General features: G+C 43.4%; 3 protein-coding genes and 2 pseudogenes across 3 annotated transcripts; 4 read left to right on the top strand and 1 right to left on the bottom strand.

Annotated features, from left to right (window-relative positions):
* Positions 1-5,123: 5,123 nt before the first annotated feature.
* On the top strand, positions 5,124-8,116 carry LOC141848244 (pectinesterase-like; annotated as a pseudogene).
* A 420-nt stretch (positions 8,117-8,536) lies between these two features.
* LOC141848644 (ethylene-responsive transcription factor ERF071-like) lies at positions 8,537-9,580 on the top strand. Its single transcript, XM_074736695.1, is given in 3 exon segments — positions 8,537-8,772; positions 8,878-9,153; positions 9,156-9,580. Coding segments are annotated over 3 exon segments (660 nt in total). The 5' UTR covers positions 8,537-8,633; the 3' UTR covers positions 9,401-9,580.
* A 7,008-nt stretch (positions 9,581-16,588) lies between these two features.
* On the top strand, positions 16,589-19,372 carry LOC141848608 (epoxide hydrolase 2-like). The gene is made up of 4 exons (XM_074736656.1): positions 16,589-16,897; positions 16,977-17,159; positions 18,510-18,751; positions 18,871-19,372. Exons 1-4 carry the CDS (start codon positions 16,616-16,618, stop codon positions 19,115-19,117), a joined length of 954 nt encoding a protein of 317 aa, XP_074592757.1. The 5' UTR covers positions 16,589-16,615; the 3' UTR covers positions 19,118-19,372.
* A 73-nt stretch (positions 19,373-19,445) lies between these two features.
* Positions 19,446-20,314, bottom strand: LOC141848306 (uncharacterized; annotated as a pseudogene).
* Positions 20,315-24,038: 3,724 nt separating this feature from the next.
* On the top strand, positions 24,039-26,602 carry LOC141848305 (epoxide hydrolase 2-like). Its single transcript, XM_074736345.1, has 3 exons — positions 24,039-24,296; positions 25,860-26,101; positions 26,223-26,602. The coding sequence occupies exons 1-3, from the start codon at positions 24,039-24,041 to the stop codon at positions 26,467-26,469; spliced, it is 747 nt and encodes a 248-aa protein (XP_074592446.1). The 3' UTR covers positions 26,470-26,602.
* Positions 26,603-26,804: the final 202 nt, after the last annotated feature.

Here is a 26,804-nt window from a genome sequence, read left to right as displayed (position 1 = left end):
TGTTACGCCCCGGGAGACGGCTTTCCGAGAAATTTCGGCAGCATCTCCCCTGTAACAATTGACTTTCCCTGAATACATACACATATATAAGGCCCACACGGCCAATCCATAACAGGCTATGGATTTATACACAGTAAAATAAACATAACTGTGACCACACATATACACATCACTCAAAATGACACATCAATAATAACTACTATAGTATCACAACCACGCATGTATATCAAATCCGTCCAGAAATCCGATAGACAACTCGAATATGGAAACAAATGTCGACTCAGCGGAAAACAGATACCAAAGGGAAAACATGACCAGAAGTCTAATAAGTCCAAATACACGAAACTGTAAAGTAAATAAACCAAAACACCAAGGTTCGGGACTAGCAGTGCAGCTCTCCAGACGACATCAACCTGAAACGGATACAGGTAAACGGGGTGAGTTCCAAAAGAAACTCAGCGGGTATCTAGCAGATATGTGTATAAAGCTATCAACAGTAATAACATGCTGTACAGTCTACTGGAAGGTAAATAAGGTAGAAAACTGAACAACAGTAGATCTGTACATACCAGAGTCTGATAAACAATAGTAAGGTGAAAGGGAATCCCCAAACCAACACATAGGTATCCTGTGCATGCATGTCATCCAAGTGCATCAAACAAGTGCAGCAATCACAAACAAATGCAATAGTGCAGTATGCACATGGTGCAATGCATGTCCTGGTCACCCCTGACGCCAGTCGGATCAGTCACCCCTCTAGTGGTGAGGTCGCGTGGGAGCCAAAACCCGTCAGAGTACTCATCCACAGTGGTGAAGTCGTCGAGTGGGTAGGGCTGTGACCTCTGTGCACTCTGCCGTCACTGCTCCTGCGTGACCGAGTGGACAGGATGTCCTCAAGGTGTACACCTATCCTGGTACCCAAATCATAAGTGGGCGAGCAAGCTCTCATCTCCTGGTCACAATGACAGAGGAGGGATCCCTGTATGCTACCACGCTACAAAACCACTATCCTGGGTGGCCTAGCGGAAGCTCCTGTCAGGGCAAGTATGCACCAATCTAAAGGTTTCCACTAACCCATGAGTGGATTGTGTGTGTAAATCATACACAAGCGACGGACTTACACCTGTGCTGCTATAATAGGAGCGACTCGACTAAAATAGGAACAGGACGCCAATAATCGCTAGGCATGCAATTACACACACCCTTTGATTGGTAGCCCGCATGTAACTGACGCCGGACTCAACAACAATGGAATCCCGCACGTCAGTTATGCAATATATGCAAGCATGATGTATGACACTAGTCCATGCAGCATATATCCAAATGCATATCCATCAGTATGATCCATGCACCACCTATCCATCTACAAGTCCATGTCATATGCTCCCATAATCAGAATGATATAAGGTATCACGTCTAGTATAAACACCGATACAGAGCAAGATAAATCCAACTAAAGCATATGGACAAGTATCAGGTGGTATCAAAAATCCATAAGTATCAGAATACTAAACATGGCAAAGGTATCAGATGATAGCAAGATGAATGACTACTGATATCCACAATATGAATAAGTATCTGATACTATCGAATAGCAATAAAGACTGATGTAAAAGCAGATCAGGGTATCTAGTGAAATAAATACAACCAGAAGCATGCATTACTGATAGCTAGCAATTACACATATCGTAAAGACCTATCTATAAGGATAAGTCAAGGTACCCGCCTGCCAAGATAGGTTGCGTGGAATCGTAGAGAAACCCACTAAACGCAACCAACAATAATCGGATCAAAATCCTGCAGTCAAAATCACTGCCCATAAATACCAGAATATATAACAACACTAAAAGGAAACCCTAACTGAGTCTAGGGTTAATCCAACCATCACTAACCAGATTCATCATCTTTAAGTCAACAACACTTAATCAATTCCTATTGAACAAAATAACCAAGCAAGGTAATAATCTCACCTCAGATTGATTTCCTTGTGCCCTAACCCTCCTTGGTTCCACTCCTACAACCGCCGAAGTCAAGAACCCCAAATTGGATTAGCTTCCTTTCCTCTTCTTGCTTGCGGCCGAGTGAAACTCAAAATCCACAGCCGGCCAATACCAAACAGGAATTCCACGCTCTGGAAGCCAAATCAAAACTTAGATCCAAGCCCATAAACCCTAGCTCCAAGCTCAAACCGAAATCCATATCAAATGTTACTCACCGATCTTCCCTTCCCTTCCGGTTCTTCCTCTCCGATTCGCCAGCAATCGCCGTCACCACAGAGCAACCAAATCGGTGTGTTCCCAAGTCTCTGATTCACCATCCAAGCCCGGAAAACCTAAACAAACATGGATCTAAGCTCGAGAACCCTAAGATAGGAGAAACCTCAGCCTAGATTCTTACCGATTATCTCTTTTCCCCTTCGTCCGCGCCGAGTGCAGCTGCCGCCGACGACACACCTCTGCTCGCTCAATGGCCAGCCACCTCCAGCTCTGGTCGCCGGTGATCCTTAGATTAGTCTCCAACTCCGGACAGCTATCCTTGCCCATCGACGAGCACGAAGTGCGACGGCGTCGGCAGAGCTGGGTTCGCGACCGAGAGAAGCAAGGAACCAGCGGAGCTTGCGATTTAAGGGCACTGTAGATTCCTTATTGGTCGGGTTTAGCTTAACGGGTAGGATCCAAACCCATTAGTCATTTAAACCCAACTGATCTGGCTGAACCAACCCAACTGACTCAGCTGAACCACAATCGAACCAAACCCAAACTGAACCGGTACTATAGCAAACCAACTCAAGTTTGGTTCGCTTGGTTCAGGGGTCAAACGACATCCGATTTGGTCCAACCAAATTTCGTTTGGTTCGTCTCCGCGAGACGAATCTTTTCGTATTATTTTGAAATTTTTCGGTATGCGATCAATCCATTGTATAAATGGATAAGCAGTAAGCAAGGACATATGCAATTGGTTCTAAGAATGTTACAAAATATTTATATTTGTAAAAATAACTAGCATACATGTACCAAATTTCATCTATCAAAACACACACACATATAGATATATATATGCCAATCAACAATGGAAAATACAAGAAATATGATAATCAATATAAATTTGCATTTAAAATAGATCGTATAGAAGTATTATACATATCTAAAGTGTTTATTACTCACAAAATAAGTGTTTTAACACTTTTTCAAGCAACTAATTAGAGTCTAATAATATTTCAAATCAATTTGCTACATTCTAAATTGGTTCGAATGAACCAAATAAGATTTTTTTTTAACTGGCCATGTAGTCATGTAGATTGCAGATGTCATATGTTGTTGCTTTGCAGTACTGTTCAAAACCTAGGTTGTTGCATAAGCAGCATATGTGGGGGAGTTCTTAAAACCATGATGAGAAGGAAGGAAAGCAATTGGAGAAAATTAAAATGAAATCCACTGAATAGCCTTAGGCATGGATATTGCTGATATTATTGGAGGACATGAGAGTCTTCTTGTGAACGATTGAATCTGAAGCAATGCACATGGCAGTTTGATTATAAGCAATATAACTTCATTGACTCAGTAGGAGCATTACTCAACTTGGCCAGCAACTGTATTGACGCTAGGGTTTCGCCGGAAGGAGAAGAAGACTAACCGTGAGGAGGAGGACGAGGCCGAGGTCAGGAATCGCCGCTAGGGTTTCGCCGGAAGGGGGAAGCGCGCGCTCGGGACGGACTCGCCGCTAGGGTTTCGCTCGGGACGAAGAGGAAGGCTTCGAATGTTTTGCTCGAGGGAGACGAGCGCTCGCGGAGGTTTTTGCTCGGGACGGAGAGGAAGGGTTGTCGCTCGAGTCGAAGAGGAAGGCCTCGCGGAGAGGAAGGGCCTCGCGGAGGTTTTTGCTCGGGACGGAATCGCCGCCGAGGGAGACGAGGGGTTTCGGGTTTCGCTCTGGGAGGGAGACGAGGGGTTTCGCTTGGGACAGCGGGTGCGGAGGTTTTCGCGGACGGGGGTAACGGGGTAAACGAAATTATGATAACCCCGGAATCCAGCATAATCTTGATTTTTCTTGGTTTTGCAATTCCGGGTTAGATGCCCTGATTTGCTGACATAGGCTGACATGTCAGGAATATAACATTACTAGGGAATCATCGATTAACTAAACCAAACAGGATTTTAGTTGATAACCTTGGGTGGATAACCAAGGTAATCATGGATTACCCTTAACCAAACACCCCCTTAAGATATTATTCAGTTGATTACTATAGGACAGACTTATTGAAATAAACAAAAGTCGAATCTCGATGAAATTGAGGTAACACCCTCCCATAGTGGTCAAGTATAACTTCCTAATTTACCTTCTCATAGATGGTTATGAAATCGTTAATGTAAAATCTTTAGGTAGTAAATTTCATCTTGCTGAAAAAGATTACACTTTCTACAATAATCTTTGGATTTATATTTACATTGTAAAGTTGTATTAGACGTTGATATAAGTACGACTAAAAATTGAGTCTAGGAGTTAATTAAAAAACAAAAACAAAGGTCTTCAATATTTGTATAATATAATTATATTAAATAGAGTAGCATAACAAATGTTGGGTAGGTGGCCTTTGCCCTAAAATGAGAGGGAATCGCACTTCACTAACTGATTGAATTTGGAGGAGTACCAATGCAAGACGGCCGGGTAGTCTAAAGGTGATTCATGGTAAGCATTAAAGAGAGAGATTTTTTTTAAAAAAATTGACAAATCTTTTATACGAGATGCAATACAATTTTTTTTTTATTATGCTAATGTACACATTCAAATTCTCACTATAAACTCAGACTTATCTTTTTAGTGTTTGTACTTGTACCGTTCTACCAAAAGGTTCGTCACATGTGCTTGCAAAGATTACTCAGCAGTAAATTCTAAAACCTTGCCAAGAGCTGGCATGGAGGCAGAGTTAACAACAGCAGCCGGTGTTTTTTTTCTCCACGCATCTTCTTCTTATCTCTACTCGACCATGCGAGCAATCCATCAATGAATTCACGTGAACCCTCTCACCTTTACTAACCACCAACCACACCCACAAATTTCCACGCTTCCTCTTATTAATTCCTATCCATTGCTTACATTTCAATCTCCTCCTCTGCTCTCAAATTTCTCATTACGAAGCGTAATCATTTGATCGCCGGTGGTCACTATGCCGACGATTAACAGCGACTGCAGAGGAGAACACAGGGTGTTCTTCTTTTTGTGTCTTGCTTTTTCGTCCCTTTTTCTGCTTCTGATCACGATATTCGCCGATGTTGTGAATATTCCGGTGAAGGTTCAGGTCAGTGATCTGCATTCCCGCCGGAGGATGATGCAGGTGGCCGCCGGTCGGTACTGCGACGGCACTCTGTACCCGGATCTCTGCGCGTCGATGGTTTCTTCTATTCCGGATTTACTCGCCAAGTCGCTCCCCGAGGTCATCTGCCGAACTGTGAACTCCACCGCCGGTGCGGTCCGCAACGCCGCCAAGAACTTCACCGACTACCTCCGCCGCCACGACGGGCACCTCGACCCCCGCCAGCGCCTCGCGCTCGCAGACTGCCTCGAACTCTTCGCGCAGACGCTCGACGAACTCGACGAAGCCTCAGCAGGCCTCGCCGACTCCGACCCGGCCGCCCGAGCGGACGACGTCGAGACGGTGCTCTCCGCCGCCATTACCAACCAGTACACCTGCCTCGACGGCTTCGCCTACGTGGACGGCGGCGGGTACCGCCCCGCCATCCAGCGGCGGCTCCTCCACGTGACCCGCCTCGTCAGCAACTCGCTGGCGATGATGAAGCGCATCCGGCGGCGGCGACGCCGCGGCACGCTGGAGGCTGTTGACGCGGGGGGCTTCCCGGCGTGGGTGCCAGCGAGAGACCGGCGGCTACTGCAGGCTCCGTCAGCGAATACCACGACGACGACGAATACGACGACGATCACCCCCGACCTGGTGGTGGCCAAGGACGGAGCGGGAACTTCACGACGATAAGCGACGCGGTCGCTGCGGCGCCGAACAGCACGGCGGGGAGGTTCGTGATCTACGTGAAGGCGGGGGCGTACTTCGAGAACGTCGAGGTGGGAAAGAACAAGACGAATCTGATGATGATCGGCGACGGCATCGGGAAGACGGTGGTGAAGGCGAGCCGCAACGTGTTCGACGGATCGACCACCTTCCGATCTGCCACCTTCGGTAATTGTGCCCCTTTTCGCCACTTCTTATCTTCATCTTCCATGCCTTCCCCTTCATCAACTTCAATTTACTATACTCTCTCAACACAATATCGACCCTGTCACTGGCACATCAAAATCTCAAATCCAGCGCCCAACATTCACTGGCGATCTCCACATGATGAACACGACAGTGTTTGATTTGGATTCAGTCTCAATTAATTTAGACCGTATGTGGTTATAAGGAGGGAGTTGGTAATGCACTTTTGCATAATATTGAGCTGTGCAAACTCAACCAAGCACAAAGTCTGCCATCTCCTCACGGGGAGAGCTAAGAAACCACTGGACCCGATTCCCTGCATGGACGCGCTTTGCATCTGTATCGATCGCCTTCTTGATCGAGGTTGTGGTCCACGTCTTTTGTCTGGTAGCTCGAGGGATGTCGACGAACAAGCCATCTTCTGAGAGGATGAGGACGGAACAGGTACATAGTTGTTCTTTGGATTCTTCAGACTGGAAGAAAGAGCTGATTGATGTACTGTCCCAGTGTTTCGTCTGATTTGTTGACTGAAAACAGAGACCCTTGACCTTTCGTTGTCTACGTACTGCTAGAGATTGAGTTGTCGTCGGTGGCTTAATCTACCATTTTTGTTCAATCAATTTCTGTCAGACTAAATTGAATCCACTAGACTTGCCTCATAGATCAATCTATCTACTCAATACATCAGCTCAGGTTTTAACTTGTCGTGTTGACTGATACGACATATCTGTCTTGGTCGGTACGTTGCAGTGGAAAGGTGTAACATTTGAAAGTGGTAATTGAATCATCCACCCAACTTTCCTGTCTCTTCATCAACATGATGTGTCAGCTCTTTGCGACCAAACGAGCTGTTTAACTGGCCATGGTATAACTGGCCACCACCTCCGTCATGATCTACTGGGGCTGTAGTCTGGGTCCGACGTCGATGATGTTGAATAGCTGTAAGATAGTCGGGAAAAAAAAAAGAAAGAAAGGTAACTCGAAAGCTTTTGTTTCTGATCAATCAATCGGCTCTGCAGTAATGCCATCATCGTTATTTAGCTTGCTCTTGAATGAGCAACATGATCTGTAGATGCGATTTGCGAAGATCAAGATCTGTTTTTATCAGATTGATATTTATATTAGCAAACTCAGTAACATGCAGCGTGATTAATGACGGTGAAGTTGGTGTAATTTGCAGCGGTGGTGGGCAATGGGTTCCTGATGCGGGACATGACGATCGAGAACGCTGCGGGGCCGAGCAAGCACCAAGCCGTGGCGCTCCGCGTCAGCGCCGATCTCGCCGTCTTCTACCGGTGCAGCTTCGTGGGGTACCAGGACACCCTCTACGTCCACTCCCTCCGCCAGTTCTACCGCGACTGCGACGTCTACGGCACCGTCGACTTCGTCTTCGGCAACGCCGCCGTCGTGCTGCAGGGCTGCAACCTCTACGCGCGCCGCCCGCTGCCCAACCAGCAGAACATCTTCACGGCGCAGGGGCGGGAGGATCCCAACCAGAACACCGGCATCTCCATCCACAAGTGCAAGGTGGCGGCCGCCGCCGACCTCATCCCGGTGCAGGCCAACTTCTCCACCTTCCTCGGCCGGCCCTGGAGGGAGTACTCCCGGACGGTGTTCATGCAGTCGTACCTCGATAGCCTGATCGACCCGGCCGGGTGGACCGAGTGGAACGGCACCTTCGCGCTCGCCACGTTGTACTACGGCGAGTACATGAACCGCGGCCCGGGGGCCAACACCACCAACCGGGTGGCGTGGCCGGGGTTCACGGTGATCACCACCGCGGCGGAGGCCAGCAACTTCACGGTGGCGGCGTTCATCCAGGGCGACCAGTGGCTGGACTCCACTTCCGTCCCGATTACTTTAGGTTTGAACTAATTAAGTTAATGGATGGCCTCAACTACTCCTTATCTGTAATCTCCTTCTGCTTAATGAGTTGCAAGCGAGAAATTAAGTTCATTTTTCAAAACAAAAAAAATGAAAACCATGCGATATCTATTGCTTTCTCTAGATCCGTCCAAACACGACAATGCTGACGAGTTGTTGCACCGTCTCCTTACCGCCATATAAAACGACGGCGCTATCCTGAACACTTTTCTACTTCCGGTGTGCGGCCCCCTGTTTCATTAGACGAGAAAGCTCCAGATTTGCTCCATCGTTCCGGCTCCAACTGGGGAAGGCCAGATGTTTATTGCTTTGAATTTACGCTACCAAAAATATTTTTATTTTAATAAAATGCAGTCTTGAATTCAAACACGCGTAAGTTTTGGCGACGAAGTCGATGGTCAAATGGTTCTCAGCTGTGAAGTGACCACTCTGCGTTGTGGTCACGCTTCTTCTTCCTCTGTGTTCGCTATATAAACAGCTAAAGAACCGCCGCCCTCAAGGATATACGTGTCATTGTGCTTTGACTTCTTCGCTGATTCTAAGCAAGATGTGTGGCGGATCCATCATCTCGGATTACATCCCTCACCGGACTAACCAACACCGCCGCCGCCATGACCACGACCGCCTCTTCTCCGCCTCCGACTTCTGGCCGGAGTCCTCGGCTGCACCCACCACCCAGGACAAAGGTTACATTTTTGCTTCGATTTTTCGGGTTGATTTTGCATCTTTTTTTTTTTTTTTTTGCCAAAAAGGCGCCGCCTTGATGGCTAAATCCATGAATTGGGTTTCAGTGCCTCGCAAGCGGGAGCGGAAGAATCCGTACAGAGGAATCCGACAGCGGCCGTGGGGGAAGTGGGCGGCGGAGATCCGCGACCCGGTGAAGGGCGTCCGCGTCTGGCTCGGCACCTTCGTAACCGCCGAGGAGGCCGCGCGCGCCTACGACCGCGAGGCGCTCCGCATTCGCGGCAAGAAGGCCAAGGTCAACTTTCCCAACGAGGCGGAGCCGGAGGAACTCGAGCAGCAGCAGCCCGTCAAGCCCGTCAAGGAGGAAAAGAGACCGCCATTGCCCCAACTGGAGACGGCGACGGCGACGGCGAGGTCAGGAGGCTGTCGGAGGAGCTCATGGCCTACGAGTCGTACATGAGCTTTTTCGGGATTCCTTACATGGACGGCGGAGCGACGACGGAGACGGCGGCTGTGTCGTCGCCGGATGATGAGGCAGTGGCGCAGAACGGAGAGGAGGCGTGTAATCCAGCAGTGGACTCCGGTGCGGCCGACGAGCTTTGGAGCTTCGACGACATTCTGCAAAGTTAATTAGATAATTTCTTACTTAATTAGATAATTTCTTGCATTAATCTTTTCGATTATCCTTGTCGATACTAACCGAGACGGTATGTTCGTGAGCATGTACATAGTCGGTCTTCCAATAGTTTGAAGCTGTAGATTTATAAGGTTCATGTTTATATATCAAATTATATATCATTTTTTATTAAATATGTACTTTTGTAAATCTATATATTTGGTTCAATTTTATGGATTTAATTGGTCAAAACTCAAAGGAAATCCCTTTTTTTTTATAGGAATGATCATCCGTGCGATCTCATTCACGCAACTTAGGTGCCCGTTGATGTGGTTAGGATTACCTCTCCACGTGCGAGGCAAGCGATTCCGCATTGGCTGACGAAACAAAAAAAAAAAAAATCGATTCCATCGTGCTAATCCTAAACTATAAGCTCACGTCTCTCTGTCCCCATCCTCATCTCTGTTGTCACGCGTCGCCGTCCAAGGTTAGGCGAAGCCATTGCGCTATCGTCGTTGTCAGTAGGTCCACGCCACCCAAAAATCCCGTGCTAACCCTATATGCTAACCCTAAACCCCCAAATCGCATCGCATCCCCTCCCCGTCCTAATCTCTGCTCTGCGAGGTTACAAGTCGCCTTTGTCTAGTCCACTCCGCCGTCATCATCTATTTGCCGCAGGAAGACGTCGGCGCTCGATCTCTCTATGATGTTACTGTTGGGATGTATACTATAAGCATTATTTTTGTATAAACATCTATTTTGCAATAATATTGAAATGAGAATTACCTTAGTCAAAATGTTTGCATTTCTTATGTAATGCAGTTGTCCACTTAATTTATATTGTAGATAACATAGTGTGTGGTGTCACACACAGAAGATTATGTTATCGGTTCTTTATAAATTATAAATAGTAGCTCACAACCAAGATGGATAGGGACAAACCATTGGAGTGGTTGTAGTGTAATTGGTATTAGTTTATCTTGACTAATAAATTACACTAGTACACTTTGTATGTATTGAGCAGGACCATTTGAGGTTGTTCGATTTATACTGACTATATAATTGAACTAGACCTCAGTTATTATGGATGTGCATGCTCTTAATCCCGATATAATAACAAGCACATATACTTAGTATGTATTTCTTTAATTCATCAAAGGATGAGATTTATCTCGTTAGATCAAAAGGCCCAATGAGTTGAGAGATAATGCTATGTATATGGTGTGTTGTTGATTATAGGAGGAAACTATGTCCTAATATTTAGGCTGATGATGTCTCCTTGAGGAGCTCATAAGGATTATCATGTAAACCCTGCAGGTGAACTTAGTTCTGCATGATAATAAAGTTGAGTTGTACTACTCTTGGATTCAGAAGTTAATTAATTGAGTTGTCAGTAATTCAATTAATTGACAGACATACGATATCTTAAACACAGGGAGATTAATGCACTCATAATAAGAAGGAGCTCATATTATAATATAGAATTAGTACAGTAGTTCAATAATAACCTTTTAGTGGTATGAGTTATTATTGATGGACTTGAGTTGGGTGTTCAGGGAGAACACAAGAAGCCCAAGCCCATCAAGAGGTCATAATCAATTCCTCCTTTAGGTCCTTGCTGTAGCCTCTGGATAAAGTCTCGAATCCACCTAAGAGAATTCTGTTAAGAAATTCTGTTAAGAATTTCCGTTATGAAATTCTATTAAGAATTCTATTTCTTCTAAATCGTAAACAAAATTTTAATATGATTTTTTCATAAAAATTTTGTTAAGAAATTTTATTAAAATAACAAAACTTAATAAAGAAATTTTTTAAGAAATTAACGAAATTTTATTAAGAGGGTTTGTTAAGAAAATAACAAAATTTAATTAAGAAAATTTATTAAGAAAACTAATAAAATCTTATCAAGAGATTTTATTAGATTTTTTCTAACTAAATCTAGATAAGAAAAATTTGTTATATTCTTTTTAAATTTTCTAAGATGGCATAGCTATATAAAAGGGGAGGTTTGCGAGAGGAAAATAACATATCAATTCCCTCCTCCTTGCAACTTAGGGTCGACGGCAACAAAAGGAGTTTTCCCCTCTTTGCTTTGCTAGGGTCGACGCTCCTAAGATCCTTCTTCTTTCTTGTTCGCCCAAAGCCTCCTCCCCGTCCCCTCTTGCTAGGGTCGGCGCACAAAGTCTTCTCCCTTTGCTAGGGCCGGTGGCCAAGAAGAAGAAGGAAGAATAAGAATAAGGAAGAGAAGAGAAAGGATTCTTCATTGCTTGCCATCGGATAGAAGGAATTTTGGTGGAGTAATCTTGGAGGATTGTTGCCCACACAACGTCCAAGAAGAGGAGAGGAACACAGCAGAAGATCAAGAGATTTTCGGGTAAAGTCATCTACACATCTAAAGAAGAAAGGTACAATTTATTTTTCGTTGCATAAATTATTTCTTTCATAAATATGGATTCTGAATACCAACACAAGAGTCTAATGATCTTAATGCATCGATCAAACACCTAGTTGATCGAATATGAGGGCTGCTTGATAAGATTTCGTTTTTGAAAAAATTTTGTCTGGCAAAAATTGAACGGAACGGAATTTCAAGCTCCCATCAGTTACACCTACACATTTATTTGTTGTAGTTGCTCGAATTTGCGTGGTTGTTGTTAGGTGGGGAAGGATTAAGGATGCTTGTGATTGTTTCGATCTATTGCTACTTAGTATTATATTCTTCACTCTTTAATTCCTATGGAAGTCACAATTTTGCTATAGATTATGTTCTTTCTTCACTTGTTGTAGTCTTTAGTTTCAACCCTACCAAAGTGGTTTTCCTTGATCACTTTTCCCTTTTAGTCTTTGGTTTCTCTTGTTAACATGTGTGATGAAAGAGCTAGGATGCTACAGGATTAGTTTAATATAAGCATGAATCATGTCCATGCTTTAGCCATTATAATCTCAACTTTCCACCATGAAAAGCAACCTTCTACAATTGATCAGGTACTTCAATATATTGCATATTCCTTCTTTATGATTTTGGTTGCTGTCATAAAATGAAACAAACAAATGAGTTTATATATTTCATTCCCTTGTGCGATTATTTTGTCTGTTTTTATTTTGGAGTCAACTGATTTAACTTCTTAGAAAAATATAAGATTTGTTGATTCTTTTTCTAGATGTGTTCTATGAATTTGAAACCATAATTAGCTTTTATGAAAATTATGCTATTGAGTATTTTCTTAAGATACATGATGAAGCGAATATATGATGCTAAGATCTATCCAGAATTCTAGTAATCTATCCGAAATATGATGAAAGCACCGATTATTAAACTCACCAATTCTTGTTCCATTTTCTAATTTATCATTTATCATTTATCATTTATTTTTTTTTAGAAAATTTATAAATCAGTAATTTTTTATATCTAAAAAGGTATGTCATTTGTTTTTAAGTTCTAATATTTTATTTATATAACATTCTGAAAGTTATTTTTAATATAGAAAAAAATATATATTTTTTTTATTGAACACAAACCAAGTATTTATGACAAGTGGATAGAAATATTTAGTCAAACTATTGACTTTAAAGGTGCTATATATCAGTCTTTCAAAAGTAAAAAGGAGCCAAAAAGAGCTTTTTAAACACATTTGAATAAAAACTCTACATCCACTTTTTTAACATCAAGTGAAAAAGAAATTTCAGGGGCAACTTCAAGTTTAAGTTCACGTTTCAAAGTCTGAAATATAATTAAGTTGAAAGATGTATTAGAAGAGATATATTATTTTAAGTTATTATCTAAGTTAAACTTCAAATATTGATTATATCTAAGTTGTTGTAAGTATTGTGTTAAGTTCAAACAATAAATTAATGTAAGTTGTTTTATCTAAGTTATTGTAAATGATGTGTTGAACTTGAAATAAGATTTGAGTTATTCTATTTTAATTGTTGGTGTGATAAACTTTATTTTTTTCTCAATGTCCTTTGTTCTGGCTAAATGCCGCAGATGGTCAAGCCACCAGTCAACGAACGATCCGACGTATGCGACTTCTTGGCGGAGCTCGATGGAGAGGATGATGAGGAACTAAAATGCACTTCAACAGGAGGTGAGAATGGTACCGGGGAGTCCCGGCAGGCCACTCCGACGCTCAAGTCAGTATTTCATGGAAGGAAAAATGAAAATGTAGAAGAAGAAAAGGAAGAGTTTAGAAGATCAAACCAGTCCTCTCGGTAGAAGCGGAGGAGGAAGAAAAAGAAGAGGAGAAAAGGTCCTCCCTTTCTTTGCTAGAGCCTCCATTATGTATGAGAAGACTATCATATCTGACATTATGTGCAGAAAAAAAGGAATTCAAAGATATTAGATTTGACAACTTCATAAATGCTCTTTATGTTCCCTTGTGTCTTAGGAATATGCACAGCATGCTCATGCTTTATGTTGCCTTGTGTCTTGTGAATATGCACAGCATGCTCATGCTTTATGTTGCCATGTGTCATGGGAATATGCACAATTTATTCATGAATCCACGAAAGATAAATATTAACACTAGTCCATTTGACTAGCACTGCCAAGTCAGCCATAATCGTGATTTTCATTTGACTCTTGGTCTCCATTCAGAAAGGAGTCACGTCATCCGCCTTGACTCCTCGCATCATCCTTAATGAAACTTTTTTATATTTTAGCTTCATGATAATCTTTATTGCTATGTTTTGGACCCTCATCAGCACTTGAGACAAATTGGTATAGTAGAAAACATGTCACATTTGGACCAACTTCGCCCCTCGGATCTCCACTAGGTGGCCTATTTACCAAGAAAATAGAAAATATCTTGATTTCATATAGCTACATACTTATATCAATGAATAAACATTATATAAAAAACTTGAAAAAATGTTAGTTGCTTAGAGCATCCGCAACGCGCTGTTAATCGGGCGTTAATAGCAGACGTGGAGGAGCGAAGGAAGGACGTGGAAGAGTGAGAGAGGAGTGAGGTATTGAACGCGTTTAGAGTTTTGAACGCGTTAATAGGTGGACCCGTGTTTTTTATTTTTAATTTTTTAATGTTAACGCGTTGGTAGAGGCTGCATAGTGTGAGTGGTGGTCGACCACTGGTCGATCACCAAGGGTGCATAGTGTGAGTGGTGGTCGACCACTGGTCGACCACCACTCAACCACGTGTTAGTGGACCCAATCGACTACTGGTTAAAGGCGTTATAACGCCACGAGCGTTGCGGATGCTCTTAATGTAGTACTTACATATAGTTACATACTTATATCATACAGGTTATATGTTAATCTTAAAATAATTCAGAAAGCATATTTGATGAATAATTAACTGAAATTGAATTAGATTTAATTGGCTCTAATGACTCAATTGGGTTCAATAGGGATTTGAAATGGGTTTTACAAGTGTGATTAAAATTTTATGTTCCGTTAGGTTCAAATTGGGTCCATCTAAGTTTCTAGGTTGGCTTCGATTTCAAACAAATTAATTTTGACATAGGTTCAAGAAATCTGGTTTCACAAAGCCACTCAACTACTACAGACGGTTGGACTTGTAAGTGTATCGATATCCCAACCGACCGCAAAAGGAAGTTGTTATTGATTTCAGAACAATTCGATGCAGGAATTGGGAGCTCGGGCGATATGGAGTGGAACAAAGATTGAAGTAGAAGTTCATTATGGGAGATCAAGATTTGGCATACCATTTGTTCTAGCTGGATGACGCAGTAGATAAAATCATCAACAATGAGATGTCATCTCAATCTTCAATGATCCTGTCAGCGAATAAATCTGAGAAGAAAAAGTTGAACGAAAGGGTTAGTGAGACGTTGAAAATTTCTGATAGACCATTCCGATATTCAAGTCAACAAAAAAAGAAATAGTAAAGCGAAATAGTACCCGAAATGTCGAATTAATGTTTGAAATTCGAGAGAACTTTTGTATACCGGTAAAGAAGTTTATATACTCACCTAGACATGGGAGTAAACTGTAAGGGGGTGTTTGGTTGGGGGTTATCATTGATAACCTTGGTTATCTGTCCAAGGTTATCATTGATAACCTTGTTTGGTTCAAGTTATGATTGATTCCCAAGTAATACAACATCACCGCCACATCAGCAAATGAGTTATAACCCGGTAATGTGATTACCTTGGCAGCCTAAGGTTTTCTAGGATTCCTGAGGTTAACGAAATTTTTTCCATAATTACCCTCCGATTTTAAAACTAAGTCAATTAAAAAGTAATATGAAATCTAATTAAAATCAAATTATTTAATTCAATAAATTTAAATTTAAATTTTTATAAATTAAAAAATAATTTATTTTAAATTTAAAAAATAAAATTAATGAATTATATTTATTAATTTAATGAATTATTTATTAAAATAAATTATTTTATTAAAATAAATTATTTTATTAAAAAATATATTTTTTTAAATTAAAAAAATAAAATTAACCAATTATATTTATTAATTTAATAAATTATTTTATTAAAATAATTATTTTTAATAAATTACTTTATTAAAATAAAATTATCATATTATCTTTATTAATTTAATAAATTATTTTATTAAAATAATCATTTTAATAAATTATTTTATTAAAAGAAATATAAATTTATTTTAAATTTAAAAATATAAAATTAAGGAATTATATTTAATAAATTATTTTATTAAAATAATTATTTTAATAAATTATTTTATTAATATATATATATATTTTAAATTTTTAAAAATAAAATTAATAAATTATATTTATTATTTTAATAATTTTTTTAAATAATTATTTTTAATGAATTATTTTATTAAAATAAAATTAATAAATTATACTTATTAATTTAATGAATTATATTAAAATATAATTGAATGAGGGGTAATATAGTAAATATAAAACTGGTTATGTTTTATTCCCTCCAAATAAATAAAGTGAACCAAACAATATTAGGTTATGTTTTATGCCCCATAACCTTGGTTATGTGATTACCTGGTAATCACATAACTAACTTATATATCATAATTTGAACCAAACGCACCCTAATGGTATTTGAGGGGACAAAAATTATGTATTATTGACGAGTGAATTGGTAGGACCACATCTAGGGATAGGGATAGGGATAAGGATAGGCATGTGAACCTTGTAACCGCCGTAAATGTCATGGGGTCTTTTATTTAATAATAATAATTATTTGTCCACGACACACTTAAAGGGGTCGTCAGACGGCAGGAGAAAGCAGAGAGAGAGTGGGCGGCGATGGAAGGGATAGGCCACCGGACGCTCCTGGTGAACGGCATCCAAATGCACATCGCCGAGAAGGGCGAAGGTCCCGTCGTCATCCTCCTCCACGGCTTCCCCGAGCTTTGGTACTCCTGGCGCCACCAGATCATCTCCCTCGCAGCACGCGGATATCGCGCCATCGCCCCCGATCTCCGCGGCTACGGAGACACCGACGCCCCTTCTTCGACCTCCGCCTACACCATCCTCCACATCGTCGGCGACATAGTCGCGCTCATCGAAGCCCTCGCCCAGGACCAAGTATTTCGCTTTCCGAAAAATCTTTCCGACGTATAGGAACTATACATGATGGTGAAGACTGATCGGCGCTTATGTGCAGGTGTTCGTGGTGGGTCACGACTGGGGTGCGATGGTCGCCTGGTGGTTGTGCGTATTGCGGCCGGAAAAGGTGAAGGCGCTGGTGAACCTCAGCGTAGTCTACAGCCTGTGCAATCCCAAACAGAGGAGAGTCGATTGGATCAGAGATATATTTGGGGAGGATCACTACATTTGTCGATTCCAGGTAGCTATTTAGTGAATTGAGCTGCTAATCTATGATTGATGATTAATTGAGAGGTTCCCAATAATTGTTGAATACACCACTAGGTGCTTGATGAAATTGTTGACGCGTTGACAATTAATGGTAATAATTTTAGTAGTCAAATAAAATAAAAATTACATGCACATACAATAATCTTCGTGGAAGAGTTGATGAGATGATAGAAATAAAATAATTTACCTGAATACCGTCTCCTTAGCAATGTTGAACTTTCTTCCCCGGCTTATAGGATATATGTGATTGTTCAAATATGAAATTGATGAAGATGGATGAACCAAAGAAGAACTTTAAATATTTGGAACTATTTCTCAACAACAAGAACATATTGATGAAGACATCATTAATAGTATAAGGCATAGATGGTTTAAATGGAGACAGCTTCTAGAGTTTTGTGCGATTTTCATATGTCCATTAGGCAACAAGGATTATTACAAGATTGGTACAATCTTTTATATATTAGAAAACAACACTCAAAAACAATTAAGGAAGTAGAGATGAGAATGTCAAGATGAAGATGGATATGCAGTTTATCAAAATGTATATAAAAAAACTAATATCTGCGAACAATTTTGTATAGCTTCAATAGATGATAAAATAGGTATTTTCCTTTTCTTTTTTTTTTTTTTGCTTCTTGGTGCACAAATTTCCTATGTGTGAGTTCATGTTCAACTTTGTGCAATGTCAACTAAACTACCCAAAAATAAATGATGTGACGATTGCTTGATGTGTAATATATCAAATTGAGAAAAAAATGCAACCAATCCTGCCATAAGACATCCTACCTCAATTATTTTTAGAGCGGCTACATGTATCTTATTCTTCCATCAAGCTCTAGGCATTACTATAAGTTAATGCAAGCCTTGTAAACCATTTCAAGCATTAGAAAACCCCATGAGCAACATTGCCCACAGCTATGCAGTAAACAAGCACAAAATATATGATTTAGTTGGTTCTGTGTCTTCTGGTTGTGCATCCAGATCCATAGAGTTCATGGTGGGACAATTATGTCATAATCAACTAAAAAAAAGTCAGTGGTGCGTACTCATTCAAAATGTAATGGGTGGGTTGGCTTAGCTTCCAAATTCATCCCAGTTGCTGCTGCATATGGTTGTTTGGGAATCATCTCTTGTATATAAACTTTAGGAAGCTATTGGTTTTTCAAATACCATCTCATTAATCTGCGGTTGAGATATATGGCAATATAGTCATCCTCAGAAGAATGATAATGCTATTTCTTAATTCATATAGTAAAAACATGAACTAGTATTTTTCATGAATACCTTTTGTGACATCATGACCCTATGAATTGTTTAGGAACATGGAACAATAGAGGCTGAATTTGCACAGATTGGTACTACCACGATTCTGAAAAAGTTCTTGACCTACCGTACTCCAGCAGCCATAATGGTGCCTAAGGAGAAAGGATTTGAAGGATCCCTTGAAACTCCAATCAGCTTGCCTTCGTGGTTCACAGAAGAAGATATAAACTACTTCGCTAGTAAATTTGAAAAGTCAGGTTTTACTGGAGGATTGAACTATTATCGGTGCTTCAACTTGTAAGTTTCTTTAGATAGTTTTACCCAAAACAGTGGTGGCTTCTGCCCATCAACAAAATTTGCAGATTTTGGTTAATTTTTTTTCCTATTTGATAATTTCTACGTTTATTAAAATGCAGGAGTTGGGAACTGACAGCACCTTGGATTGGGGTCCAAGTAAATGTGCCTACCAAATTCATTGTGGGTGATCTTGACCTAACGTACCATATGCCAGGCATCCAAGACCACATACACAAAGGTGGATTCAAAAATGCTGTTCCATTGCTCGAAGACATCGTGGTGATGGAAGGGGTTGGGCACTTCATCAACCAGGAGAAGCCCCACGACATCTCTGACCACATATACGATTTCATTCGCAAGTTTTAATGATCTCATTATGCATTGCAGCCGATGAAAGGTTCGCTACTATTAGATGTTGTATAAGATCCAGATTAGAGGCTAATGCTGGGATATCTTAGTGGCTGAGGCACCTGAGTCCCTTGCAGTAGTCGAATATTCTATCAGCCCAGATACTATTTACTATTGCTGATTCTCTCTTTACAAAGTCAATTGATAGATCGATAATCTATCTTTTGAGTAATTTTGCTTCTACTAGATGATGATAAATATCATTTCTTTCCAGACTTCGTAGAAGGTTTAAAACTAGGAGAAATTTTAGATTGCCTTTGGAAGTTTTACTGCTTTCAAATTACATTCACCAGTTTGTGACATTTACACTTGAGAAACTGGGAGCCGGAAAGCAAACAAGCAAGCAAGCGGAAGTGAAGTGGAGAACGATCCATGGGTCAGCAGCCGGCGAGTTGAACTGGTGCTGTTCCAAGATCTGCAGGGGCTTATGGAACGAGACGATGTGGCTTCGCCGTAGGCCGGCGTCGGCGAGGCGGACGTCCTCCATCCGCATGTCTCGCAGCCGCTGCGCGTACCAGGGCCCCCGCAGCAGGCCCCACACCACTCCGACCCCGCCGGGCTTCAGCACCCGCACCAGCTCCGCCAGGCCCACCCCTTCCTCCGCCTTCTTCAGCCCGCTCGCCGACACCACCAGGTCGAAGTACCCGTCGGCGAAAGGCAGCCTCCGGGCGTCCCCCTCGCGGCACGTCACGTGCTCCCGCACCCCCTCGTCCCCCGCCCGCCGCAGCACCGCCACCGCCGTCTCCCGCCGCCGGTCCACCCCCACCACCCGCCCCCGGAGCCCTCCTTCTTCATCTGCCTCGCCACGGTCGCCACGGCGCTGAGGAGCGTGCCCCCGCACCCGACGTCGAGAGCGGTGCGGATCGCCGACCAGTCCGGGACGGCGGCCACCATCCGCCTGGCGGTCCGCTCGGCCAGGGAGGAGCGGACGGCGGCGGCGGCGGCGGCGGCGTGGAGGAGGCAGAGCGCGGCGAGTGCGGCGAGGGAGCCAGAGAGGGCGCCGAGGAGGCGGAGGGCGAGGGAGGAGGGGAAATGGAGGAGGAGGAGAAGGGCAACGGCGGACAAGAGCACGGCGTGGAAGGCCAGGAACGCCACCGTCTGCCACTCATCGGAGGCGTGGCTCTGCCTGGAATCTGAGCTCCCAAGCTTCTCCATTCCACAATTGGATCAGTCACAGATCCATTTTGGTGGTTACTGACCATGCTGGGAAGGTGTAACAGCTCGCCCAATCTTAAATGCCAATTTCCTTCAAAAGTTCGGCAGCCGCAGGGGCGCCGGTCAAGAGCTAGCGTCAATTCTATAAGAATTTTCTGCCCAGACAAACAGCTCGTCAAAGAAAGGAACAATCCCCAGGCCGCGCAAGTGCAGTGTGTACTCCGTTGACGGGGTTGCCTGTCCATCCGGTGCGCTTCTTTTTCTTCCCGACAAGTAAGGTGCGAAGGGAGTTATGCTCCGTTTATTCGAGAAATTAATTAATTAAGAGAGCAGCAAATCTAAAGAGAGAGGAAAAGAAAGGAAGGGAGTTGTGCTGACTTGGACATTTTCATCCTTTCACCTCTTTTCCTTCTCATACAAGACGACTCTCTGTCCCTTTCTCTCCATTAGGTAATCGGACCCTTAGTTTGTGCATAATTCATTAGGCTCAACCAACTTAATGGGGGACCACTGATACGACGGGTCATTTGAGAGCCTGACATGGTCACGGGTAGTCAATGAATCATCCTACTTGGCAAAGTAGGGATCAAAGTCAATGGTCAGACCCTCTATGGTGGACCCTATTCCCTTGTAGCCAGGGCCATCCGCCCCCTCAACCTTCCGGCTGCTCTGTCATCCTAACCTTCATGCCGCCTGGTCTCCTCGGCCTCCCTACTGCTCGGCCTTCTCGGTCTCCCTACGGCTTGACCTTCTCGGCCTCCCTGCTGCTCAGCCTGCTCAGCCGCCCTACTGCTCAGCCTCACTGGCCTCTACGTTGCCTGTGACCCAGCTCCCTGCGCTACTCCGCCATCGCTCTCGCTCTTTTGCTATTGAAGAATGGCTTCTGTGACCTCTCGCTACTAGACACTCACACGAGTTAGCTACACTATAAAAAGGAAACGATTACTGAACCGTCAAGCTTCTTCCTACTAGGTTTCTTATTTTCGACAAAAGGACAAAAGGCAAGGCACACGCTAAAACCCCTAGCGGTTACTGAAAGTGCAGACCTTGTCTCCTAGATGCTTGCATACTGGCGAACCTGTTAGGAATGTGCAGAACTTGTCCCCTCGGATACCTCGTTCCCCCTCCTTCACCCTTGCAGGTATAAAAACCTCAGCGCAGGTACGAGAAGCCTCTCTGGAATTTTCTACACCTTCAAGTTACTATTTCCTCTTCTTCATTTCGATGCTAACTTGATGGTCGGAGTGGCCCCGCCGGAATCTCTGGCGGCTAGCTAATCCTCCCCTTTTTTCTCTCTGCAGTTTCTTATCTCCCTGGTTTTTCTGGATCTGGGGGGTTCATCGCGGTCTGCGTGGCATAACTCTTGACTGGTGGCTTGACCATCTCCGGTGTTTAGCCGGAACAAAATTGGCGCCGTCTGTGGTGAGTGTAGGACAACTCCTACCCCGCTACCATTTTTAGTGGCTGAGCCGTCCACAAAGACCTTCCATGTCTCTGATGTTTCCTGACCTCCCACTTCAGTTAGGAAATCAACCAAGGCTTGTGCTTTGATTGCTGTACGGGGTTGGTATTGTATATCGTATTCACTCAGCTCTGTTGTCTATTTGATGAGGCGTCCGGATACATCAGGATTGAGAAAGACCCTCCCCAGGTTACTGTTAGTTTGTACGATGATAGGGTGAGAAAGGAAATAAAGACGTAATTTTCTGGCCATCAGAGTGAGAGCCAGGGCTAGCTTTTCCAATGAAGAATAACGAACTTCAGCGTCTTTTAATATGTGGCTAGCGAAATACACGGGACGCTGTATTTGACCCTCTTGTTTGCCCAGTACTGCTCCCAGCACCTCTTCTGAGGCAGACAAGTACACCCATAGAGGCGCAGGAGGGGAAGGTTTAGCTAAAACAGGAAGTTCAGTTAGGTACTTTTTCAATTCTAAGAAAGCTCGCTCACACTTGTCATCCCAGGTGAATCGGGCAGCTCGGCGAAGTATCTTGAAGAAGGGGAGGCTTCTCTGGGCGGAGTGGGAAATGAAGCGAGACAAAGCAGTTATCCGTCCGACCAGTCTTTGCACTTCTTTGATGTTTCACGGGGAAGCCATATCTTGGACGGCCGAGACTTTCTCTGGGTTGGCTTCGATCCCACGCTCAGTCACTATATATCCCAAGAAACAGCCTCCTTTGACGCTAAACAAGCATTTATTGAGGTTGAGCTTGAGTCCATATTCTCGCAGGGTGCCAAAGGTTTCCTCAATATCATCAGTGAGCCGCTCAGCATGCTCAGACTTGATTAAGATGTCATCCACGTACACCTCCACATTTTGTCCCAGTTGCCGCTTGAAAACACGATCCATCAACCGCTGATAAGTGGCCCCGGCATTCTTTAACCCAAAAGGCATGACGGTATAACAGAAGGTTCCATCTGCAATGACGAAACTAACCTTCTCTTGGTCTTCCGCAGCCAGAGGGATCTGATGGTAGCTTTGATAGGCATCTATCATGCAGATAAGCTCATACCCTGATGTGGAGTCTACCAATTGATCGATTCGGGGGAGAGGATAGCAATCTTTAGGACATGCTTTGTTCAGATCCCGGAAGTCAACACAGACTCTCCACTTCCCCCTTGGTTTAGGCACCAAGACCACGTTTGCCAACCATGTTGGGAACTGGACTTCCCTAATTTGCCCGGCGTGCAGGAGCTTGTCCATCCCTTCTCGGATGATCTTATTTTGTTCGGAGGAGAAGTGTCGCCTCTTTTGCCGGATTGAACGAGCCCTGGCCACCAGATTGAGTTTGTGCTCCATTACTATCGGAGCAACACCAATAATCTTTGCAGGAGTCCAAGCGAAGATGTCTCTATTCTGAGTCAAACAAGCTGTCAATTGTGCTTTCAGTTTGGGCAGCAGGTCGGCAGCAATCTGGGTAACGCGGTCTGGTTGATCAGGTACAATTTGTACTTGCACTTTTTCTTGGATCGGGCGAACAAGGGAAGCCTCACGTACCGAGTTGACTTCCACGGCCTGCTTCCTCCGTACTGCTCGCATGTTAGTCTGCACCATGTCGATGTAGCATTTACGAGCCACCCCTTGATCTCCGCTAACCGAGCCAACTTGATCATGGACCGGGAACTTCAGCTTCTAGTGAAAGGTAGACACTACCGCACTAAAAGAGCTCAGGGCTGGCCTTCCGAGGATGACATTGTAGGCTGAAGGGGCGTCCACCATAGTGAAAAGGACGCTGCGGGTTCGTCTCAGCGGTTCTTTCCCCAGAGACAGGGGAAGTTGGATTTGCCCCAAAGGCCTGACCTCGTGTCCTGAAAACCTGAACAGGGACGTGGCCATAGGCTGTAGCTCTTCTCTGTCAATCTGCATGCGGTCGAAGGCGTCCTTGTATAGCACGCTCACCGAACTACTAGTATCCACAAATATCCGGACCACGTCATAGTTGGCAATGGTCGCCCGGATAACTAAAGCGTCATCATGGGGTAAGATGACTCCTTCTAGATTTGGTGGCCCAAAAGAGATAGAAGGGCCGCTATGCAATCCTCGACCAGTGTCCAATCTGCCCACTTCTAGCTGCCGCCTGTGAGTCTTGCGAGCACGATTGGAGTCCCCATCAGTGGGTCCGCCGACGATCATGTTGATTTCTCCACAGTGAGGAATGTTGCCCTGATTAGCCCTTGGATCTTCACACTCCTCCAAAGGCCACTCCGGGGGAGGTGTATGCTCATGACGTTGTCCGTCAGGGGCCGGGAGTCGTTCATGGCCAGGCGGGGGTCTCTAAGGCACTTCCACTGGTCGCCTAGGAGGGGGATCTGCCCTTCTAGGCATCGCTCGGCGATCTTGGTCATTCCTCCAGCCGGGCCCACCCGCCAAAGGTCGACCCCCAGGTTGGACGTTCCTTACTCCATGCTGGCGATCACGGATAACGCGGTTAATTTCCTGGGCCAGGTGCCTGCACTCCAAGGTGATGTGCCCAGTGGTCTGGTGATACGCGCAGAAGCGGGGGGGGGGGGGGGGGGGGGGGGGGGGGCTGCCCTGCTTCAGCCGGGGGGAGTGGGCCCATCAGCGGAGGAAGGTCGCCGACAGTTTGCATAACACGCCCCTCCCAACGTGCCGGGGCATTGTGGATAGGCTGGATGGGGACTTTTCTCCTTAGGGGGAGGGGTAGGGGTGCTGGCCTTCTATCTGGTGGCGAGGCCACACCCGCATCATTTCGGCTGCCCGATTGTGTTTCTTCCAGGTGGATATATTTGGTAGCCCTATCCAGCAGTTTCTGATAGCTAGAAGGAAGCTTCTTTACCAGTGAGCAGGAAAAATCGCTATCTAAAAGCCCTTGGGTAAAGGCGATCGTAAGTATATCAGAGGGGGACGAGGGTACTTCTAACACGAGCTAATTAAAACGGTGAAGATATTTCCGCAAAGTCTCGTGGGGCTTTTGTTTAACTGTGAAGAGGTCAAGGGGAGTTTTCTGGTATTTTCTGCTGCTAGCAAATTGATGTAGAAAACTTTCCTTGAGATCTTTGAAAGAATGAATGGAAGAAGGGGGCAAGCGACTGAACCAACGTTGCGCAGAGCTAGCAAGAGTGTTTAAGAAGACCCGACACTTGATACCATCAGTGTATTGGTGCAGTAAGGAGGCGTGCTCGTCCATTAGGCGACAAGGATTATTACAAGATCGGTACAATCTTTTATATATTAGAAAACAACACTCAAAAACAATTAAGTAGAGATGAGAATGTCAAGATGAAGATGGATATGCAATTTATCAAAATGTATATAAAAAACTAATATCTGGGAACAATTTTGTATAGCTTCAATAAATGATAAAATAGGTATTTTCCTTTATTTATTTTGCTTCTAGGTGCACAAATTTCCTATGTGTGAGTTCTTGTTCAACTTTGTGCAATGTCAACTAAGCTACCCAAAAATAAATGATGTGACGATTGCTTGATGTGTAATATATCAAATTGAGAAAAAAAAATGCAACCAATCCTGCCATAAGACATCCTACCTCAATTATTTTTAGAGCGGCTACATGTATCTTATTCTTCCATCAAGCTCTTGGCATTACTATAAGTTAATGCAAGCCTTGTAAACCATTTCAAGCATTAGAAAACCCCATGAGCAACATTGCCCACAGCTATGCAGTAAACAAGCACAAAATATATGACTTAGTTGGTTCTGTGTCTTCTGGTTGTGCATCCAGATCCATAGAGTTCATGGTGGGACAATTATGTTATAATCAACTAAAAAAAAGTCAGTGGTGCGTACTCATTCAAAATGTAATGGGTGGGGTTGGCTTAGCTTCCAAATTCATCTCAATTGCTGCTGCATATGGTTGTTTGGGAATCATCTCTTGTATATAAACTTTAGGAAGCTATTGGTTTTTCAAATACCATCTCATTAATCTGCGGTTGAGATACATGGCAATATAGTCATTCTCAGAAAAATGATAATGCTATTTCCTAATTTTTCATATAGTAAAAACATGAACTAGTATTTTTCATGAATACCTTTTGTGACATCATGACCCTATGAATTGTTTAGGAACATGGAACAATAGAGGCTGAATTTGCACAGATTGGTACTACCACGATTCTGAAAAAGTTCTTGACCTACCGCACTCCAGCAGCCATAATGGTACCTAAGGAGAAAGGATTTGAAGGATCCCTTGAAACTCCAATCAGCTTGCCTTCGTGGCTCACAGAAGAAGATGTAAACTACTTCGCTAGTAAATTTGAAAAGTCAGGTTTTACCGGAGGATTGAACTATTATCGGTGCTTCGACTTGTAAGTTTCTTTAGATAGTTTTACCCAAAACAGTGGTGGCTTCTACCCGTCAACAAAATTTGCAGATTTTGGTTAATTTTTTTTTTACTATTTGATACTTTCTACGTTTATTAAAATGCAGGAGTTGGGAACTGACAGCACCTTGGATTGGGGTCCAAGTAAATGTGCCTACCAAATTCATTGTGGGTGATCTTGACCTAACATACCATACGCCAGGCATCCAAGACTACATACACAAAGGTGGATTCAAGAATGATGTTCCATTGCTCGAAGACATCGTGGTGATGGAAGGGGTTGGGCACTTCATCAACCAGGAGAAGCCCCATGACATCTCTGACCTCATATACGATTTCATTCGCAAGTTTTAATGATCTCATTATGTATTGCAGCAGTTAAAAGGTTCACTACTATTAGATGTTGTATAAGATCCAGATTAGAGGATAATGCTGGGATATCTATACAATGTTGATATTAATAGCTTATGGGCATAACTTTCATGAAGATTATTTTGTCCTTAGCAACCCTCAATAGAATATGATTCTGCCAATGCTCCCCATATCTTAGTGGCTGAGGCACCTGGTCCCTTGCAGTAGTCGAATATTGTATCAGCCCAGATACTACTGACTATTGCTGATTCTTTCTTTACAAAGTCAATTGATAGATCGATAATCTATCTTTGAGTAATTTTGCTTCTACTAGATGA

Source organism: Curcuma longa, chromosome 17, assembly GCF_044706935.1.
Source record: "Curcuma longa cultivar G26 ecotype Majalengka, Jawa Barat chromosome 17, ITB_CL_G26_1.1, whole genome shotgun sequence".
NCBI classification, from domain to species: domain Eukaryota; kingdom Viridiplantae; phylum Streptophyta; class Magnoliopsida; order Zingiberales; family Zingiberaceae; genus Curcuma; species Curcuma longa.
This window is presented reverse-complemented; position numbering and strand designations above follow the sequence as displayed.